This window comes from Crinia signifera, chromosome 6 (assembly GCF_055691185.1).
Source record: "Crinia signifera chromosome 6, ASM5569118v1, whole genome shotgun sequence".
Taxonomy (NCBI): Eukaryota; Metazoa; Chordata; class Amphibia; order Anura; family Myobatrachidae; genus Crinia; species Crinia signifera.
The window spans coordinates 171,019,142-171,042,774 of NC_139222.1; the positions used below are offsets into that span (position 1 = coordinate 171,019,142).

General features: G+C 43.4%; 1 protein-coding gene across 1 annotated transcript in view; it reads left to right on the top strand.

Moving 5' to 3' along the window:
* The first annotated feature begins 6,442 nt into the window (after nucleotides 1–6,442).
* TIMP2 (TIMP metallopeptidase inhibitor 2) overlaps nucleotides 6,443–23,633 on the top strand; it is a 34,452-nt gene continuing 17,261 nt past the window's right edge. Inside the window, exon 1 of the mRNA XM_083148100.1 lies at nucleotides 6,443–6,963. Within this exon, the coding sequence (XP_083004226.1) occupies nucleotides 6,828–6,963 (136 nt within the window). The 5' untranslated portion in view covers nucleotides 6,443–6,827. The remainder of the gene's footprint in view (nucleotides 6,964–23,633) is intronic.

Sequence of the window (23,633 nt, forward strand, 5' to 3'; positions counted from 1 at the left end):
CTAGCTACCCCCCTACATTATATCTTTAGCAAGTCACTATCGTCAGGTATAGTACCAAAAGATTGGAGAATAGCAGAGGTAGTGCCAATATTCAAAAAAGGAAAAAAGGAAGATCCCGCTAATTACAGACCCGTTAGTTTAACATCAATTGTGGGTAAACTATTTGAAGGATTTTTAAGGGATGGTATCCAGGAATATTTAGATCATCACCGTCTACTCAGTACTAACCAACATGGGTTCGTGAAAAATCGTTCATGCCAAACTAATCTACTAGGGTTCTATGAAGAGGTTAGCAAAAACCTCGATAATGGAAATGCTGTAGATGTGATTTTCCTAGATTTCGCTAAAGCATTTGATACTGTCCCACACAAGAGATTGATTAATAAAATGGAGAACCTAGGATTGGGTGAAAATATCTGCAGATGGGTAGGGAATTGGCTATGTAATAGAGAACAAAGAGTGGTTGTGAATGGTGCCGTATCAGATATGATACCGGTACTAAGTGGAGTGCCCCAGGGTTCGGTTTTGGGGCCCATTTTGTTTAACATTTTTATTAACGATATTGGTATGGGGTTACTCAGCAATGTATCCATCTTTGCGGACGATACAAAACTTAGCAAAGTCATCAAATCACCAGAAGATGTCACCATGCTTCAAAATGATCTTGCAATTCTAGATGAGTGGGCAAAAAAATGGAAGATGAGGTTCAATGTAGATAAATGTAAGGTTATGCACCTTGGGAGACACAACCAGTGTGCAAGTTACAACCTTAGCGGAGAGGAACTGGGTAATTCCATACTTGAAAAGGATCTAGGAGTCCAAATAGACAGCAATCTAGGATGTAGTGCCCATTGTAATGTAGCTACAAAAAAGGCCAACAAAATTCTGGCATGTATTAAGAGGGGAATGGAAACTAGGGACTCAAGGGTAATTATGCCACTATATAAAGCATTGGTGAGACCTCACCTAGAGTACGGAGTACAGTTTTGGGCCCCACACTATAAAAAGGACATCATAGAATTAGAAAAAGTCCAAAGGCGAGCAACAAAGCTTATTAGGGGAATGGAGAATTTAAGCTACGGGGAGAGATTAAGCAATTTGGGACTATTTACATTAGAAAAGAGACGTTTAAGGGGGGACATGCTCAACATGTACAAGTATATCAAGGGCCAATATAAGGAACTGTCACACACCCTATTTTCTACTAGAAAGGAATCTAGGACGCGAGGGCATGAGTATAGATTAGAAGAAAAAAGATTTCATTCAGCTAGTAGAAAGAATTTCTTTACGGTCAGAACAGTCAAACTCTGGAACTCTCTTCCCAGAGAGGTGGTAACGGCTGGCTCATTAAATGCGTTCAAGGCAAAGTTGGACAAACATTTACTGGAGAAAAACATCCATGGGTACAAATAAGAAATATAATTTGTCTGTAAAATACCAGAACCTACCAAATCAGCAATGGATATCTATACCAGGTTGAACTAGATGGACGCAAGTCTTTTTTCAGCCTTACCTACTATGTAACTATGTAACTATATATTTACCAGTCCTGTGTTAAATTATGATCCCCAGTGGCATTATTAATGCAATAATTTTCCTGGATCTGTTTCCAAATTAAATGGTGTCCAGGTTACAGTCCTCCCATTATTACCAGAGATGCACTCCGGATATTTGGCATGGCAGTATCTGTAGCCACAATGATAAATGGAGAACCGCCAAATGTCTGTATACTCAGCGGTGTTGCTATTAGTCAGCGGGGTCTGGGCTGCAGGGCTCACAATACGCATTTCTCTGCCTGTGTGCAAGTTCAACGGCTTCCGCAGATGAGCCTTGTTTGTGTCTGCCTCCGGTTTTATATCAGACCCGGTCGTGCGGTTGTTAACGCCACATTTAATTTCTGAGTTCTGCGTACCAAGCCTCGGTTTCACTCTCTTTTTATTTATAGACTCCCGCGGCCATCTTTGTTTTGTATTCCAAGCCTCATTTTATTTTCTAAACATGCCAGAGACATTTTAAAAAACATATAGAGCCAAGTCTCCTTTTCACTTTCCTTTTCATTTTAGACTCCCGCGACCTTTTTTTTTTTTTGTATTCCAAGCCTTGCAGTCCAATCTTTTTTTTTTTGCAATTCAAACAGTCTGGTTTAAATGTTTAAATTAATTGTAATTTTAATTTTTTTATTAAAAAAATGGTCTACATCGAATGTTGAACGATGTTCATGTTCTTATCTTAAAGTGGCTCACCATTGGATCTGCTACTAGAGCTAGGGCTGTTGAGCCTGAATAGGGTTAAAGGGTTAAAAGGGACTTGATAAAAACTTATGTTGAATAAAGTGAAGCAGAAACATTTTTTAAAAATCCATCTCAAGCTTTGTATGTCTGGCATGCAGAGATGGAAGGAGGGGTAAAAAAAAAGCCATAAATAATGTCAACATCACAAACAATGGTACTGATAATGAGCATGAAGACAGAAGAAGGGGGGGGGCTGTAGATGTGGCATATCTAGACTTTAGTAAGGCGTTTGACACTGTCCCACATCGCAGGCTGCTTAATAAACTTGGAAGTGTGGGATTGGATTATAAAACAATTAAATGGGTATGAACCTGGTTGCAGGATAGGAAACAGACAGTTGTAGTAAATGGAGTGCATTCTATGGAGGGACATGTTACCAGTGGATTACCCCAGGGATCTGTACTTGGACCAGTGCTCATTAATATCTTTGTTAGTGACATTGCAAATGGTATTGAAGGAAAGTATGCCATTTTGAAGATGACACAAAGATATGCAACAGAGTAGACACATCAGGAGGGGTAAATCAAATGACTGATGATCTAAGTAAACTTGAAAATTGGTCAAGAGCATAGCAACTACAGTTTAGAGCAAAAAAAAGCAAAATTATGCACTTGGGACTCAAAAACCCAAAGGCTCAATATAGTATCAAGGGTACTATAATGGAAACTACTGAGGAGGAAAGAGAGCTAGGAGTCACTATTTCAAGTGACTTAAAGGCAGGAAAGCAATGTAGAAAAGCAATGAGGAAGGCTAGTGAAGGGTTAAAATTAGGAATCCATGTAGCATATAAGAATTTGCACGTAGACTGTTTTTCCATGGTTACATTGCAAGGTCATTGTAAGCCTGAGCGTGTCTTATCTCTCTATACTGTTTCTATTTCCCCTTGGTATTGGTATGCAGTGTGTTCATGCATAAACTCCCGTATAATAGAACCCCCCCACTTGCTACTCATTTCTTTGTGTAATATCTTGTATGCCTCCTGTTTAATCTGCCCAGCAACTGTTAAACGAGCCAATAACAAAGTAACACACACTTGTACACTCCCATGTATCCTGCCTTTTAACTTACTGTTAAACTCCTAATAAAGCAGAATGTTTCTTGACTCGCCACCGTGTGTTTGGTGTGTAGTGTTAAGTTACATTCTCACGGGTACCTAAGGGGCCATCAGGTCGAGGGGCTTCGTCTGGGATTCAGCCGGCCGTCCCCTCCACGGGATTGCGGCCACCTGCTGAATCTGAGAATCTGAACTCACTCCGTGTTCCGGGAACACGTGACAAGGTAATATTTAAGTCCGGGACTTAATATTACGTAATTGTATGTAAGGAAATTTATGACGCCATAAAATGTATCAGGGATACAAGGACCAGGGGTCCACGTCATAAAAAAGGACCAGGGGTCCACGTAAAGGTAATTCAAGTCCGGGACTTGAGATTACGTAGTTGATTAAACAGGTATCCGGGATACCGCAATTGAACCAGGGGTTCACAGAGAAAGCCTCCTCGATCTGATCGCCTAAATATATGTATGTACATGTTTGTCTGTTAATGTTGCAACTGTGTATTTGTTTAAAACACTCAGTAGACGGGTGGTAAGTGCACGTACGCTGAAGTGTTCTGTCTGTCTTATATACAACTGTACGGTATATTTTGTATTAAGGATACTCAGTGAACGGGTGGTAAGTGTACGGCAACTGAGTGTCATTACTGTTTAGAGCGATTCTAAGTAGATTTGCAAAGTGATTTGGCTACTGAATGTAATTTTGTTTAAAGTGATTTTAAGTACAATTGCGACTTGACTTGTGACAGATATTATTGTGACCATATTGACTGACATACTGTTATATTAGGGAGAGGAATCAGTAGCAGAAAAAAGACGTAATAATGCCACTTTATAGGTCATTGGTACGGCCTCACCTGGAATACTGTGTCCAGTTCTGGAGATCATATCTTAAGATATAAATACATTAGAGAGTGTACAAAGAAGGGCAACTAAAATGGTGCATGGTCTACATCACAAAACTTACCTGGAAAGACTAAAAGATCTTGGGCGGGATGCTGTAACATCCGCGCCTCCTGTCCGTCGCACATCGCCGGCTACCACACTCCTAATTATCGCATATGCTGTAACATATGCGATAATTATGGCAAAGGACAGCTCTTGCTTTAAGAGCTGTCCTTTGCGATCTTGCCGGCGATGTGCTGCGGGTCCCGGCGGCTCCCTCCTCCCTCCTTTACCCGGGGCTGCTGCTGCCGGCTGGCCTCTCCTCCTCCTCCCTGCACCCGGAAGAGGATACAGTGCAGGGAGGAGGTCACAGGTCCAGGCAGCACAGCGCTCTGCTGCCTGGACACAGCAGGTGAGAGGGGGGGGGGGGGTGTCGGCGCGAGGCGGCAGGGGTCCCTTCGGGGCAGCGTGGGCGATACCCCTAACAGCGAAAACCACCATGCGGGTTTGGCTGCATATCAAAATGCGGTAAAAAACCCAAAAACGGGGTTTTTACCACATTCTTGCTTTACAAAATCTCCCCCCTTAACATGTATAGTTTGGAGCAGAGAAGGGAAAGGGGGACATGATAGAAATCTTCAAATATACCAGGGGTTTTAACAGAGTACAGGAGGGAAATTTTCTTCAAAGGAAAAGAAGTAATAGAACACGAGGACATGCACTGAAACTGGAGGGAGGTAGGTTCAGGGGAAATGTTAGAAAGAATTACTTCACAGAAAGGGTAGTGGATAAGTGGATCAGCCTCCCATCAGAGGTGGTAGAGGCTAAGACAGTAGAACATTTAAAACGTTTAAAACATGCTTGGGATAGGTATATGCATATCCTTAAAAATAAATAAGGATTAAAAAGGGTTGAGATTACCTGAAGGGTAAAAAAGGGGCAGACTAGATGGGCCAAATGGTTCTTATCTGCCGTCAAATTCTATTTTCTATGTAACAAAAACAAAATGAGTGACAGCCATGTAAAAATGCTGGCCCAATAGGATTATGATTGCAGCTGGAAAAGTTTCTTCAGAACCAGCTACAGAAAATAATTAATGATAATGAGATTAGTAAAAGAGATACCAGAAAAATGAGTAAAGAAACAGAACAAATACAATATTTAAAAAAAAAAATGGTTTAACCTAAACCACAAGTAGCAGCAGAAATTACTTAAATGTTGCAGATATTTATAAAAAAATGTGAGTACCGTATATACTCGAGTATAAGCCAAGTTTTTCAGGCCTGGCTGCTACCGAGCGGCTGTGGGCGGGTTGTAGGAGGGACGAGGGGCAAGCAGACACCAGGAAGCAGCGCATCACATGGCACCCTACTTCCGGCCTGTGTGTGCATTCCATGGTCTGCATTACTTCCCCCTAGTGCTGCAGCATCGGTGACGGGCTGTCTGGTGGTGGCGGCATCTTAAATATCAGCCCTGCCTCAGGTAATTCTAGCATCTGTACAAGGGAAGAAATGGCGAAGCCTGCGGTGTCCTCACTCAGTCCTGTTATTCTATAGGGGGAGCAGCCTGTGGTGTACTGGTGTTATTATACAGGGAAATTTACCAGTAGCTGCTGCATTTCCCACCCTAGGCTTATACTTGAGTTGTCTTGGCTTACATTCGGGTCGACTTATACCCGATTATATACGGTATATGAGCATCTTTCAGCCCTGGAGCGACCGCCTCTGTTGCCCTGTGTATAATCCGCCACTGCAACTGTTATTTATTTATCCAACTAGCTGTGAGTAGAAGGTGTAGACGTTAAAACATCAGAGAAATGTACCTCTATATCAATTACATTGTGAAAATTAGCACTAAAGGTAACAGAATTAGATTGACAATGAAAATGCAATGCCACAGTAATCCTATGAGCAATGTGTTATCCTGAGAACATGCATGAATGACCAACTGCAAGGCTATCACAAAATAACTGGCAGCTGTACACCAAAATCTGCATTTGATTTTAAATTCACTTAATTCAGGGCTCTGAAGAAGATCCATTTTGTAATTTATTCTATGTGGCCAACTAGATACTGTAGGTAAGGAGCTAGGGGGGAGGAATTGGAGACTGGAGACTAGAGAAGAGGAAGGGAATGGAAAGGGGAGGGGTGGATGATGAGTTGAACAGTACAACACGCAGAAGGAGCAGCAGCAGCAGCAATCTAATCTAGTCACTCTAGCTTTTATTGCAGACTGCATAAACAAAGAGCATCACACGGGGACTCTCATTTTGTAAGCTTTAACATTAACTTTGGCATTAAAGCATCTATAAAAGGAATATACACAGAAAGAAAACAGAGAATCCTGAGATTCTGAGCAGGAAAAACAGACCGCACAAGGGAATTCCGAGTCTCCGAGATTTCAGAGTGGAAACACTGTCCCAGGCTCAAACACTGTGCGCTGGCCCCTGCCCAGGAGGAGGAGTCTCGGTCCCACAGCCCCACTCAATTCAGACAAGGCGTAGACAGAAGGCACTGCCCGGGACAGCCAGTGATCTCCAGACTTACACAGTGTTCGCTGCTCTCCTCTCACAGGGTTCTACATGCGGCGTTGAGAATGCGTGCAGCCCCGGTTTCTGGCCTCCTGGCCCCCGTGGCTCTACTGCTTCTCCTGTGGCCCTCAGAGAGATTCACTGATGCCTGCAGCTGCTCACCCGTTCACCCACAGCAGGCCTTCTGTAACGCAGACATAGGTGAGGCTGTCAGTGGGTTCAAAGACTTCGGGGCGATGGTTTGAAGTTACCTCAGACAGGCTGCTATGATTTGGGGGAATAAATAGATTGTTGTTGATGGGGACGAACGCTGAGTGATGATGTTTATGTTGGTAGGGCACCATCCTGGGTGCAGGGCAGAAGCTGCTGTTGGATGCTGAGGAGGGTTCAGAATTTGGACATGGTTATGGGCACTGATGGGTGGTGGCTATTGGCTGATGCAGGAAGCCATACACTGCCAGCTTACTGCTGTCATCAGGTCTTATGAGTGTCGACGTTTTAGTAGAGCTACTGGAGTTGGCATCTGCCTGTGCGTGCCACGAAGCCTCCAGCCACCATTTATTGATAAAAGTTAATTTGCATTCAGCTAGAACGTGTTTAACGTTCTCATGATCGCTTGGTCTATCATATCCGTGTTAACATAGTTTTTTGCATTTATGTTCTCTATAGTCTTTCTTCATTTGCTATTTTTGTGACCGTGGTTGTTGCTTCTCACATTTGTCATCTCAAACCTGTTTGGTGCTAAATAATTTGCCCTATAGTCAATATTATAAAGAATAAAAGCACTGTAGAATTTCCATCCTCTGGTTAAGGAGAGCTGCCATGCCATTGCACTGTCCCTGTTTTTTGTTCTGTATTTATTTTCTTTATCAAGGAATGCTTGCATACTCCCCTATGCACTGTGGTCTATCAGATGATATTATTAAATAATATGAAATCTAGTACAAATCACCGGAATATTTTCTGAACTGTTAAATTTCTATTGGACATAAACAGAAAATGTTTCTGACCATTTAAACAAACTGTAGTTCAACTTGTTCTAAGTAAATATCATGCAACATAGATCTGTACATTTTGCATGTCTTTTAACTTTGCATAGCCACAGATGTATCAAACCTTGGGGAGAGAGGTACCAACCACTGTCACTCATTTAGAAAACCTGGAAGAAACAAAAATAGCAAATGAAGAAAGACTATATACATCTGCCAAAGAGAGAACTTTCACACAAACGCTCATTTAAGGATGGATGTCTGGGAATTAAATCATCAAAATAGCACTAGCATAAGTGTTATTGTATGTTGATATTGGCTGGTTCATGTATCTGTATACAGCTACAATAGGAGAGCATTCTATGGGTTTGTTTGTATGAGACAGCAGACAGCACACTAGTTGCATACTACCTTTGCACATTAACTATATCCAGATGAAGAGAAAATGGGGAGGGGAAATGCTGACTTAAAGGAAAACATTCCGTATTTTATAAGTAGTGCTCATTCTTCCTTAAATGGGCAGTTCAACATATGAGTAGAATTTATTGTGTGCTGTCAATATGCCTCTTCAGCATATTTGGCTTTTTACATATAGACACATGCTTTTGGGTGTAGCTACAATTTATCTGGCTTGTACTGCAGGTATATTACAGGGTTGCCTACCTTACCTAATGTATGATTGTGGTGACCTAGATAGTTGCTAAGAAAGGTGTTTCACTACGGTTGATGGCAATCATACATACCAGGGAAGTCCAGCAACAGCGCATTTTCTCCCTGGAGAAGAGGGTCAGGTATGCAACCCTTGTATATTATGGTCACTCATCCATAAACTGTTGGGTGCCGGATGATCTCCTGACAGTCAGGATTCTGATGGTCAGTAGACAGACTTTGGAATCCCAACAGTTAAAAGCCCAACAGCTGGAATCCTGACTGATGGGCTATTTTCCGCGCCCCCCATAGAGGGAGAATATAACCTGTGGTAAACCTCTGAGCCCGCAGTGTTGCGGGCACAGCGAGCCTGCATGGGGCTTCTTTGCTCACGCCCTGCTGTCGGAGTACCAGCATTTGGGATTCCAACTTCGGCCTAATGACTGTCGGAATCCCCACTATCAGACCTCTGTACCACACCTAACCTGCTAGCAACAGTCCCACTTTTATGCTGATAAAGGGATGAATGCAACTGAAATTGGCACATAAAATACCCACAAATCTTAATATATAAAATGGCATGAGGAAAATTTTAATGTATTAAAAGAAGTTGAATGTTCTCATTTTGTGTAGATTTTTTAGTAGTTGCCATTTGTTCAAAAAAAAATTTCAATGCATTAATTTTGACATTTGTTTACAAATTGCTGTATATTCCTTTAAACTTAAGGTGCGTACACACGGGGGAGATATATTGCTCAGTATCTCCTTTTCATCAGCGACCAGAGATGGTCGCTGATGAAAGGGAACCTCTGCCGGTGGTGCCGCAGAGGTAATCAGCTGGTCACAGGAGCAAACTCCTGCGACCAGCGATTAGAATGGGGCTGAAAACGGGAGCGCGCACCCGGCGATTTATCGACGGGGCACACTCCCATCACTTGCAATATGGACCCCCCCCCTTAAAAAAATGTGGTAACATGTGCACATTGTATGGATTTTGTTTGTGTTTCATTTATAAAAAATAGCATGATCTGACCTTGTTCTGAGGTTGTGTGTGGTTGGTGCTGACCCAGAAGCACTTTGGATAAAGGATTATTCCATATTTTTATATTTCAATGAGGTATTTTTAGGTAGCTTGCATTTATGTTGTATAAACACTTTACTCACAAATTTATTTTATTTAAGTTTTAAAACATCAAAGTTTGTGTACAATCTCAGACATGAATCTCTTGAATGCCAAGTACATTTTTAGTGCCAGTTACATATCGTGTCCCCAGTAGTACCAGTTACAGATGTCCCAAGTAGGCTTTTAGAAAAAAAAAAGTACATTTTGGAAATTATGGTTTTCAGAATAATTTGGATAAGGGATACTCAACCTGTATAACCAACCATAGCATGTAAAAAGTGTCATAAACACTAAGCAATGTTTGCGATGCTGGCTGCCAGAAAGCAGACATCCCTGAATTTAAGTATCAGGGAGCTAGGTTAGGTTTTTCAATTTGAGGGTTAAGGTGCCCATACACAGAGAGACGGGGCGGTGCGATGAAATGTTCGCCACTGCGCACATCCCATCGCACAGCACCTAAAGTATGTTTTGCCCGTGGTTTTTTAACTAGATTGCATCACATCTAGTTCAAAACGCACAGAGTTATCACTCAGTGTATGAGCACCTATAGGGGGCTGCCCCATTACCATATGGAAACGCCCAGCCTTACATGGGCATTCCAGTTCTGATGGTACGGGGGACTGGCAGCTGACATCACCGGATGTCAGCTGCCCGCCCAAATCCGTCCTGGTGTGCATGCATATGGAAGTGACTTGAAAGTCCCTTTTTATATGCGTGTACCTTCCACAAGTTTCGATGGTCGGCGACCATCGAAAGATGTGGGAGGTTACCCGCAGCATAAGAATTTTCCAGAACAACCCCCTTAGTCTGCAGGGAGGAGGTGGGTTAGGCTTTAGTAAGGGAAATCAGGGGAAAAGTTAAATTATTTACCCTAACAGCGTCAGGGTCCTGGACATCAGGATGCCGGTATCGGTCTTTTGACCGATGGCATTCTAAGAGCCGGGAACCTGTAACCAACACATTTTCCTAATGATACATATATGAAAAAAAGTCTGATCTCTATAAAATGTTTTTTTTTTTTCTGCATCATCTGCAGTAGTGACACTTTGTGTTTCCATAGTAACATTTTCAGAACTTCCCAAACACACTGATTTTTATGGTTTCTATGCAGTCATTTTTTATTCAAAATTTCTAAATTGGCCATCTTCAGATGATCATTCAGCTGAACAAAAACCATCTTCTTAATTCCTCTTGCCCCACTTCCTCCTAACTCTGTGCCAACAGAACATGTGCAGAGGAAACTGCTGAGAAGTGTGATCTGTGGCCTACGTTCCTAAAAAATGACAAGCTGATAAATTGGTATACATGTGCTGTACGAGCTTGTAGGGATTTTCACACATGTGCAGTAGCAAAATAATGCGAGTCCCTCCATGAACAACAGCATTGCGTGTGACTCAGTCAGGCTGTTCAATTCTTCCTATAATAAGATTAGGTGATTTGTTTCCCCTCATGTGTAGACATACATGTTGGCAGTGAACATTTTCAGAATGCCATGCTCACTATGTACCAATGCTAGAAAATTAGCAAGTCATTAAAACTGTAAAATAATGGGTGCTGCTATTAAATAGCTGAGGGTATATTTACTGAACATTAGGAGTTTCCTCTGAACTATAGAAGGAAATACTATTCTAATACCATTGGTCTGTAGAAGTACCAACCAATTGGTTCCTAACTGTCATGTGACTGGGCTGTGTTTGAAAACTGGCTGGACTTTGGTTGCCATTTTATCACTCTCCAAGGCTTAGTACATCACCTTTTATGCTGCCCATACACTTATGCGATGGGATTCGATGCGACATCAAAGTACGATGTCCATCGACTCCGTTCAAATTTTTGGGTGCAAAAGTCAGCACCCGATGTCGAATGCCTTCTTCCGATGGCACATCGGGTGCTGGAACAGGGCGGGCATGGGGTGGCGGAGTAGTGTATGCTAGCAGTAGCGCTTGCGGGAGTCAGCGGTGGCAGAAGATTTGTTGAAAACACAGGGCTGCGCTGTGATTGGCTGAGCTCTCTCAACTAATCACAGGGCAGCCCAGTATTTTACGCCATACTCCCGCCACCACTGACTTCCACCGCCCGCAAGCGCTACTGCTAGCGCTACACTACTCCGCCGCCCCCTGATACGAGATGTAGGTACGCCGCCAGCAGTCCCCACGGCCCCCTCTCCCTAAACCCCACACCGCTGAATGCGTCCCCTCCACCCCCCACCCCCGGATTGTATTTGAGCGATCGCATGTTGTTAAAAACCACATGGGACTGCTCCTACAATTCTATAGATATTATGTGCAGCACATAATATCTGTCGAGGCGACATTCAACGGCGTGTCTGCGCATCGCTCAAAGTCCCTTTAAAAATGCATAATCATTCGATTTATCGGCCAGAATTGGTCGAAATCGAATGAATGTATATAATATCTCACAAGTGTATGGGCAGCATTAGTGTTTGTGATCATTGTTTGTGCAATAACTTGTAAATACATGCTATACTGACATAATATAATAGTAGCATTTGTGCATGTCTCACATTTTACACCTACTTGAATGAAAAACATTAATTTAAGTATAGATCTGATCAACTACCTATTCAATATACCATTAGCTATCCATTTAGCATGTAGCAAGTATGGAATGCTTCCAAATTGTGAAACCTCTAAATGATGGTTAGTCCAACGCTCAGGAGAAACTTGGTCCAGCAGGCCATCTCTTCCTATGGGTTTTAAGGGTAGTTCTCCAAGTTCCAAATGATTCTAAGGGCCTATTACCACTCCTTCAGTGTTGGGGCAGATGAGCCACTGTGCACCTTGTGACTATGGGCCAGATGTATCAAGCTTCAAAAAGTGATCAAGTGGAGAGTGATAAACAGCCAGCCAATCAGCTGCTACCTATCATTTTTCAAACCCAGTCTGTAACAATCTAGTTAGGAGCTGATTGGCTGGCTGTTAATCACATATATTTCCCTTTCTTTCTTTCTTTCTTTCTTTCTTTCTTTCTTTCTTTCTTTCGTGTGCCGTTGCCTATCTGCAAAAACTCATGGATTCTCCTTGCTTGACCTTGACTGTGTCTTACTGAATAAACAGGCGCTGCGTGCTCACATCATGCTAGTGGGCAAATGTAAACAGTAGAATCCACTTACACAAATACTTTGTTTTGTGTGACGTGTATTTTTTTAATCCATTTTGTCGGTAGATTACATGGAAGTGATGACTAACTTTATGGTCCACTTACCCTTGCAATGAAATTATAGAATGCATGCCCAGCAAAAACTCTCCTCTTTCTTGCTGAATGTACATTCAATCAGCTATTTTCTTGCTTTTTCAATGCAGTTCAGCTCCACCTCAGCTGTGTGCTGAGCACATTCCAAGATCCCCTGTTCCTTGTTCTGTATCCTGAAGCTTAAATATACTTCTCAGGAAGTCTACAGACCACACTGCGGCTGGGAGGGATACAGGCTCCTGCTGACCGTCAGCGCTGGCTCCAGTACAGATCATGCCAGGAAGCACACCCCCTCCTGACTTGGAGAAATTGTGACCACTCAACTGTGTTACCAATATCTCCAAAATTCCTTATTTATTTTGTATATATATTTTATTAAAAGACTGCAAATGACATTAAAGTTATACAGACAATGGGTAGCATAACTCAGCGAAATGATATAGAAACATTCTACAGTATCAAAATCGAAGAACAACATAAAGTGGTGTATTCAATGCGCTGGGGCAAGCGGCTGACGGGGAATATTTCAAACTTCAATATTCAACGCTCACCCCTCACCTGTTCCCTGAGGTGAGATGGAAGCTGCGAGTGTGCCAGTCAAAACAGCGAGGCGGGCTCGCTGCATTTGCACAAACCTCGCTGTTTAGGGGAATCGATTCCCTGGAACGTAGTATATGGCAAGCGGCGGGGATATTTCTAATGTAAGGTTATGGAGGAGTGCCATTAAATGATTGATTTTAAAACTTGGCAAATCATAAAATGAAATGTTATTAATAAATGCTAAACCTGCATTTACCATATTAAAAACATTAGAAAATTACTAATTCAATTCAATTAAAAATGAGAATATTTTCCTCCCCTTTTAAAAATATAAAATTGAGATGGCCACTACTTCATATAATGTAGCAGCCACACTAATGAGTTTATACAGGGAGTGCGATGTAGGCACAATCAGCCAATTGCAAGCAGTTTTCAGTCTTCATGTTCACTTGTGTTGTGATGTGCATGAGATGCATTTTTGCATCTTCGCATCTGTGCTATACTCATCTTAAACAGGTAAACCCAATCCTTGCTCTGCATCACTAATCATAAAGGGGTTTATTTACTAAGATGGGAGTCTTATTGACCATAGGATGTTGCTATGGGCAACCAATTAGATTCTATTATCTTCTAGAAGGTGTTAAATAAATTAGAAATATATGCTGATTGGTTGCCCATAGCAACATCCCATTTTGAATAGAACACTCATCTTGGTAAATAAACCCCAAGGAGTCCTAACCTATTGATTTACACATGGGTGAATCCTAAAGATTAATCTAAAAATAATCTTTTTGGCGGCACTGACCACCCCTTTTTGTTCAGTAAGTGGGTGGATGTGAGTTGCCTAGCTCCAGGGGAGTTGCCCACTCTTCTAGGTAGCTGGGAGTGCCACCGAATTTTCATAAGTATAACCATGTATGGTTCAAAGTAATGTCTATCTGGTTGACAAATGTCCCTAGATACCAAACATAGTTTTTTTCCATTGCACTACGATGGGAAACCACAGTGATGGGGAAAAATGGTAATAAGAGACCGACCTAGAGATAGAGAGGTCCTGCTCACAATCTACAGGGAGGATAGGCATTGATACACAATAACGGCAATATCTATTGCAAAATGGTTGACAGAATTCAAAGGTCTGTACAATATCAGTGAAGAAAATGAATAACAGCAAATATGTGTGGACTGTATAGAGGGGATGCAATTGAGTTGAATAGCTTATAATGGCTATGTGCGCATGTATGGAACCTGAAAAGCTTGCCTGAAGAGGTGCATTTTCTGGGAGCGGTTGAAGGTTTGGAGACTTGCGGAGAGCCTGAGTGTGCATAGGAGCTCATTCCACACAGTGGGAGCAGCTTGAAGAAAGCCTTGCAATTGTGAATGGGAGTGAGCAATAAGTGTTGATGAGAGACACGGAGAGGTCTGGTTGGGTGACACTTTGAAATAAGAGATGTACATTGGTGTAATTTGGTCAATACCCTTGTGTGTGTGTGTATGTGTGTGTGTGTGTGTGTGTATAAGTAAAACTATTTTATATTGAATACAGTAGAATTCAGTTAACCAATTGAGGTAATGACAGTGGCACCCCAGATGATGAAAGTTTACTGAGGATGATCAGCCGTGCAGCTGCATTCATGATGAGTGAAGTGGTGAGTCTGCTCTTGGTAAGACTAATAAGGAGACCATTGCCATAATTAATGAGAGCATGGATTCGAGTTTTTATAGTGTCTTTTGTAAGGTTTGGTCATATTTTTCAATATGGTTTTAGTTGTATGCAACATGATTTTCAGATAGATTGAGGGAGCGGGATTCAATTTCTTGTCCCGCTCAACTGCATCTCGGCAGTTGGGATTCAATGTCCCGCATGCCAAATTCAGAAAAGGGGGGCGTGGATACGGCTGTGGATTGTCGAGATACGGCCAGGAGCTCGACAATCTACGGCCGAGATGCCTGTTCAATGCCATCATAAAAGACAGCATTGAATAGGCAACCACTGCTATTTCCCCTGACGGAAATATCGGCGAGGCATTGAAAGACAGGTTGGAAGTACGGATAAAACCTAAGCAGCGAGCTTGTGGGGCCTGAAAATATATATATTTTTTCCAATGTTGACAAACCGCACAATATAATTTCTTATATTCTAGATGTCAGTCAGTAAAATGTATGATACTGTTCAACAAGGTCCTTCCTACCTATGTACTGTATGTATTGCCCCCCAAAATTTCCACAGAAGTTTCAATTGCACCAATTGGTGTTAATAAACAACTTGAACAGAAGAATCCCTTTTAATCACTGATTGGTGGATTTAACCTGTCAATATGCTACTGTATGAGAAAAAGTCCTCTTGTTGATAAGATATCCATAATTGAGCACTTACAAAAATAGCTCTCTAATAATTGCTGACTAGAGCCATACGACACTTTTGAGATCCATTTTTTTAATCACTGTATTTTTCATATATATATATATATATATATATATATAGCAAAAAAACAAGCTGCGGCACTCAAGGGTCTTGTAAAAAAGTCAATTGGCATTTATTTCATAAATGCAAAGAAATCCGACGTTTCGGGGATCAAGTCCCCGTTTTCAAGGTGTAGGTGAGACAGGGTGTATGCAAGTGGTGCTTACCTTTGTAGGGTGTCCCTCCCGCCATCACTTCGCCTGCTCCCGCTCTGCGCCGACGCTGGGACCGTCTGGCCGGAAGTTACGCGGCCGGAAATGCTCTGGTCCAGGAAGTGGACATCGCTCCCTCACCTGTGTCCGGGCAGCACAGAGCTGTGCTGCCCGGACCTGTGACCTACTCCCTGCACTGATCCTCTTCCGGGTGCAGGGAGGACCTGCTGGGACCCGGCGACTCTCACCGCAAAGGACAGCTCTTAACGCAAGAGCTGTCCTTTGCCTTAATTATCGCATTTGTTACAACATATGCGATAATTAAATATGCGAGGGGGGGCGGAGATTCTTAGAGAATCTCCCCCTTGGTAACTGTAAAGACTTGTAAATATAAGATGAAGTCGCAACTGTGAATTACAGAATTAACTGAAGACACGGAAGAAGACTGATAAACTGTAGATGACTGTGGGCCAGATGCACTACGCTACAAAAGTGATTCAATGGAGAGTGATAAACAACCAACCAATCAGCTCCTGTCTGACATTGTTCAAACACAGTCTGTGACATGACAGGTAGGAGCTGATTTGCTGGTTGTTTATCACTCTCCATTTTATCACTTTAAAATGATAAAAGCTTAGTGCATCTGGCCCTGTGGTTGAAGACTGTAAACATAGAACTGTGGCTTTAGCTGTAGGAGAATACTGTGGCTTTAACTGTAGAAAGACACTAGAGCTTTAACAGTAGACTCACTACTGCTTTAGATTAACACTGTGGCTGTAGACTCAGGAACTGTGGCAAAAAAAAACTGTAGAAAAACTGTGGCTTTAAGGCAATAGTAAGGATACTGCGACTTTGAGGCTGAAGACTCAGGAATATGGGATCTTATCGGTGTTCTGCTGATTGTTGGTTACTAGCTGAATTGAAATATTTGGCTTACCAAATTAACATATTTGGGGGGGGGGGGGGGATTTACTGAAGATGAAAGTTGTAATTCAAATGGAATGTTTTTTTTTTTCCTTCGGTACTTGTTTCCTAGCACGGCGCCCTGTACGCTTACGCTATTCTCCGTAGTGAAATCTCTTAGGGTCGCACAGTGTGTATTGTGCCATGCGACGTGATGCGATGTCCATATTAAGTGCAGAGGAGTGCTTATACAATGAAATATCGCATGGGATAGGACGGCACCATAGACATATTGCGATCCAATGCAATATTTCATTGTATAAGCACCCATGCTATGAGATAGGATCAGATATGCATATATAGTGCACAGGAGTACTTCTACAATGAAATATTGCATCGCATCGCATGCCACCATACAGTGGATGCGATCCGATATTTCATTGTACAAGCACCCATGCTATGAGATATGATCAGATATGCATATATAGTGCACAGGAGTACTTCTACAACGAAATATTGCATCGCATCGCATGCCACCATACAATGGATGCGATCTGATATTTCATTGTAAAGCACCCATGCTATGACATGTCATGGGTGTGTACTATTTTACGCAGCTATGCCATTCCAATATTTTGCGTCACCACCACTATCCACGCCATCCCGAAGCACGGCGAGTGCAGCGGAGTGCATCCTCTGACCTTTTTATACCACCACGATCCACGTCCGTGTGGAGTTGACTTTATAAAGTGACGAGTGCAGCGAGCCACTGAGCCCGAAGCGTGGCGAGCGGACGCGGATTACTTTATATGTATTCCGCGTCCCCTCGCAGGGCTTGCTGCGCTCGCCACACTTTATAAAATCAACTCCACGCCGACGTGGATAGTGGGGGTATGAAAAGTTCGGGGGAAGCACTCCGAGGCCCCTGTGGCCAGGTCAATGAAATTAAACCAATGGTTCACTTTAAAATGTTGATAACCAGCCATTTCCAGTTGTTCAGTGCTGTATGCCCTCCAGCAGTCTGTATAAATAGTAGTACCTGGCTCTATATTTTCAATTATACAGTCCATCAAAGTGGTGGCATCACGTCTGGGCACCATTTTAAGGAAACAATGTCCAGTTTCCTGACCTATTCCACCAAAAATCCACTGCTGTGGTAAAGTCCGCACAACTATACCTTTGCGCTTCACGAACAAGGTTTCATCCTCCTCCACAATGTGGCCAGGTCCACCGATCCGCCGCTGGGGCTGCGCCATAATGTCCATCCAGCGGTTTTACAGGACCGCAGTTTTTCTTAGATATGTCAAGCTGCTGCCCACAATATTCAATGGAGGTGAGCTCCTGGGCCCAGGAATAGATGAAGTGCACCAAGGTGACAAAGGATAAGCGGCACCCTGGAAACCAGTGGGCCTTTCTGAGACTCACCTTGAGTCAGCACCCTTTAACATGGCACCACCACATACACTCCTTCACTGAGAGGGCATTGCGTGGCCATTCGCGCAATTCTGCGTCAGCGGAAGGAGTTCATGCTGTTGGAAGAAGTGTGTAGCCTCCTTCTCCGTCTGAGGCAAGCTGAAGATGTTAATCGATGCAGTAATTTGCGAAACTTGCTATAGTTCTGCGATAGTTCACCAACAGCTCTGAGGGATGCTTCCAGTCCTGTCAGAAAATCTCCTCAGAGTGATTCTGAGAGGATCTGACTGGGCGGGAATGAAATGAAGCGGGAACTGGAGCGGTACTGAAATTGCATCGCATTGCACGCATCACATGCCACTATAACTTGACATACGATGCAATGCGATTTCAGTATGGTACTGAAATTGGGCGCCATGCTAGGAAACAAGTACCTTTTTGCAAATGAGCTGTCCTAAAGAACCAGTTATTTTCGCTGAGCGATGAATCAATCGCAGCTCTCTTTAGTGAGTCATTTTGCCCATCTCTTTGCCTGAGGGCTAACCCCCTTTAATAAGGAAGACTGCATCGGATTGGTTGGAGAACTGACCTGAGCAGTAATTGGGGAATCCTGGTCTCCAACACTCTGGGGTGCCTTGGTGGTGGTCCATGACCAAATCAAATTATTTCTGGCCAATGTTATTGTGGACAAACAGAAGTAAATCCAGTACATTACCATGTAACAAACCCTAAGAATGAGATATAAACACAATTTACCGAATTGAATCTAATTTTTTTTACGGATTTTGTTAATGAGAAATTTGGCCTAGAGGTAACATGAAAACAATTCTGATACTCAGGGGTGACTTAATTCAAGAGTGGAAACCACTGACCTAAGCACATGAGTGAGTCATATATGTGTGCTTTTTTTTTCTTTTCTGTATTAGTATATTGCCTGTGTGAACCTGTATATTGTACACCAGAGCCTCGACCCTGGTTATTGATGCTTCACTCTGGGCCGGGGCTTGGTGTAAATGGGGTAAAAAAGGTAACCCAGGTCCTGTTCCCCGGGTGTCCGACCAGGCAAATGCTTAGGGTCGGTCAGGGGCCGTGTAAATGGATATCCTGGCTCATCAGACCCAGGGACCCATTTCCACAAATAGAGGAGCCCATACCTCTGGACCTCAATGTCCTGCGGTCAGTCCGGCGGTTGGGCAGGGGGCGTGTACAGCCTCTGCTACTGTCTGCGGTACCTGTGTGCGGCATCCATTCACCTCATGGACAGAGGCTGGGGGTTGCCCTGTACCTTTCTCGGGTGCTGGGCTTGCCACCAGTGTGTTGGTCGGCGTTGCGGGGGTCCCGGCTGGCAGGTTTCCCGGCAATTGGAGATGACATCATCTCCAAGCGCCGGCTCAGGGCGCGCTTTTGCCGGCATCACCTGACCAGCATAATGTCAGGATACGCTGGTGTAAAAGGGAACAATTGCTGGGTGGCATCTGGGTTGGAGCGGAGTCCAAAAACTCCAAAGTATAGCAGCCTACTATTGATAATAGTTTGCTCTATTTGTCTGTTTTTCCTGTGGACTTTATTTCTGTATGACTTTTGCATCTCTGTCAGCCATTGTAGTCACTTTAACTATTCTGCCAACAATAGTACTTTGTAGATAAAGCTTGAGTAAACAATGATAACACAATTAGAGATCATCATTTTTGACATTTATTTGTGGGAAGAATATCTTTTCTTTTGAATTGGGTGTCTGTCTTGTTTGTATTTTGAAGGTCTTTTTACAATCACATAACACTAAGATTTCTTATATAAATTTAAAATTTTGCTCCATGAAGCCAGAATGAGCCATTTCAGGAACATCATACCCATAATGATTTTTAGCACCAAGGTGTGTATAACATTGCAGTACTGGGGATTCTGAGCATATCCGATCATCAATCATGTCGAAGGCATCTAGTTTGACGCCTAAAGAGAGTCCACAGCGTCTACATCATCAGTAAGGAAAGTTAGACGCAAATGTTAGATTAACAGGAAAGTGATCGACAGTCAGAAGGTCAAGACAAGGTTTCATGTTTTTTTGCTTTAGTCCAATTTGGTTCATACTTTACCATCTAAGTAGGCATAGATTAGATTGGGTAAGATTATAATAGTGTGCCCGAAGCATGGCGAGTTTAGCAAGCCATGTGCAGGGACAGGCACACTTATTTGGTGTCGACATAGACACCCCAAAAAAACGCAAAATTCGTGTCGACCTAGTAACTGTTAATCACATTCCCATCTATCTAACGATTGCGTCTAACTTTTTTGTTACTGTTACTTTTGATGTTTGCGTCATTGTTTCTGGGCATTTATTTGATGAATCCTTTCTGAATGTTTATGGGAGATGGAAAAGCAGCATCATGGAGAAAGTGGGCCACTATATTCTTGAAAGAAGGGCTGGACGAGACAGGTGCACACTACAGCATCATCAGTATGAAAGTTGTAAAATGGGCATTTTCCACGTCTTCTGGCTTCAGGACATCCTGAGTTGAACATGGGCTGATTCTATGCATCCTGATTTAGAAAGGTCAGTTTTTCACTGACAAAAGCAGAACTGTTTTAAGTTTTCTTTCTTCTGAGACCTATGGGCAGGCACTGGACCACTGGACACAGAGTGTAGTTTGGTCATCTAGCTTTATTGATAGATGACTGCTGCATTCTGGAGAGAGATAAAGTAGAGATCCGAGGAGATTCTCTAAGCGAAAAATGCGGTAAAAACCCCGTTATCGGGGTTTTTACCGCATTTTGGGATGCTGTAAGCATCCCCCGCCGGGTTACCGCGACGGGGGGGCATCGCCAGAAAAATCTGGAGATGCCCCATAGAAGCCAATGGGCTTCTACCGCAACCCTCCGCCGACCCCCCCCCCCTGCCGCCCCACATCGCCCCCTCACCTGTGTCCGGGCAGCACAGCGCAGTGCTGCCCGGACCAGTGACCTCCTCCCTGTACTGATCCTCTTCCGGGTGCAGGGAGGAGGAGAGCCCGGCGCAGCAGCGCCGGGTGTGTGAGGGAGGGGGGAGCCGCCGGGACCTGCTGGGACCCGGCGACTCTCACCGCAAAGGACAGCTCTTAACGCAAGAGCTGTCCTTTGCCTTAATTATCGCATATGTTACAACATATGCGATAATTAAATATGCGAAGGGAGGCGGAGATTCTTAGAGAATCTCCCCCAAAGTACCAAGCAATAATCTTGACTGTCATTTTACATATGTCTGTGGACAATGTTTATAGACTTATTGCTGGTACACACCCACCGATGTATCGGATGTTCAGTTGAAATATATATGATATTATTTACTCCACATAAAGACATTTTGCACATATTCAATTGCAGCACATCATGTGTCAGCTGCACAAAGATGGAATCTTTAGCAAATTTGTACAGCATTTTCCAGGCCAAGAGCATTCAACCATCAGCCCTCCAATTGCTGTGCAACTACTTCTTCCCAGCATGCCTTCACACAGTTTTGCTAAAGTAGTGTCACAGCAGCTGGAGGGCTGCATGTCGAATACCTTTGTTTTAGACCAATAGTGTTGAATAATAAGAACCTGTATGAAATGCAGAGAAGTGACTTTCCACTCCTAAATAGTTTTACTTCATGGTATTGATCACTCAAAACTTATTCATAGAGCCATTCGGGGCCAGCACTATGAACTTTGCACTAATTGCAATGCTTCACCTGGTGGGTAACAGTAGCTGTGAAATAGTATTAGGTATATAACTACCCAAAGGCATAGGAAAAACAGATCTGACAAATCTGAAAAAAATACCTTATTTTTTTATAAGTAGATTTTTGCTTTGTAATGCATGGGTATTATTGTGTATCCAACCATATTGTATGGAATATAGAAAAAGGAGCACGGTACATGTGAGTTATCCGGGCGTCCGATTTGAAAATCGGGTCGGATCGGGCACATCGCATCTCATCGCATGCGACCATCGGATGCGATGCGATGCGATGCGATGCGATGACCCGATTTTTCCATAGGAATCAATGTTAAAATGGACTGAGTCCATTTTAACATGGAATTCAATGGGAAAAAGGGGTCCTTTTCATACCCCTACTATCCAAGTGGGCATGGAGTTGGATATAAACCTGTGGCGAGCGTAGCGAGCCACCGAGCCCGAAGCGTGGCGAGCGTAGCGAGCCCCGCGAGGGGACACGGAATACCGTCCCCTCGCGGGGCTCGCTTCGCTCGCCACGCTTCGGGCTCGGTGGCTCGCTACGCTCGCCACAGGTTTATATCCAACTCCATGCCCACTTGGATAGTAGGGGTATGAAAAGGACCCCTTTTTCCATAGGAATCATTTTAACATTGATTCCTATGGAAAAATCGGGTCATCGCATCCGATATCGCATGCGATGCGATGCGATGCGATATCGCATCGCATCTGATTGTATGCCTTAACTTAAGGCATACAATCAAAAAATCGGACGCCCGGATAACTCACAAGTACCAGGAGCACACATTTTGGTGGAAATTTACTAAGATGGGGGTTCTTTTTCACATGGGCATGCTATGGGCAACATCCCATGTGAAATAGAACTCCCATCTTAGTAAATTTCCCCCTTTGAGTCCTAAAATAGCCATTAAGGTGCGCACTTAATACATACCTCCCAACTTTGAAGGAGCTGGAGGCGGGACACAGTTAATGCGCACCGTAGGCGCGCCGAAATGTTTGGGGGCGTGGCCTAATTCCGGGGGCATGGCCTGTACTCGCAGCTCTTCCGTGAGGCTACGCCCCATTTTGTCTCTATGGGGGCATGACCCAGAGGCTCTGTGAGCCTCTAGCTAGCCATGCCCCCTGGCTGCGGGAATAGACGTTTATTCCCCGCTGCTTAGCAGCCGACAGGGGGGACTCCCAACATACCCCCCTCACCGCGGGACACTGCCGGCCGCGGTTGGGACAGCGGGACAGACCCTGATAATCGGGACTGTCCCGCTAAAATCGGGACTGTTGGGAGGTATGCTTAATATGAATGGAATTGGAATTCTGCCTCCTGCTTTACTATCTGCTGCTTCTTTTTTCTTGCTGTGGGGGTTATTCTGATTCACTCGGAAAGGCACAATCACTCTCTAATTGACAAAACCATATGCACTGCAGGTGGGGCTGGTGTAACATGTGCAGAGAGTTAGATTTGGGTGTTTTATTATTTCTGTGCAGGGTAAATACTGGCTGCTTTATTTTTTACACTGCACTGTAGATATCAGTTTGAAGTACACCCCTCACCCAAATCTAACTCTCTCTGCACATGTTACATCTGCCCCACCTGCAGTGCATATGGTTTTGTCCATTAGAGAGTTATTGTGCCTTTCCGAGCGAATCCGAATAACCCCCTGTGTTTTAATTGCAGCTTCATGCACTTGCGCATCTTAATCCAATCTGGGTCTGTCTCGTGC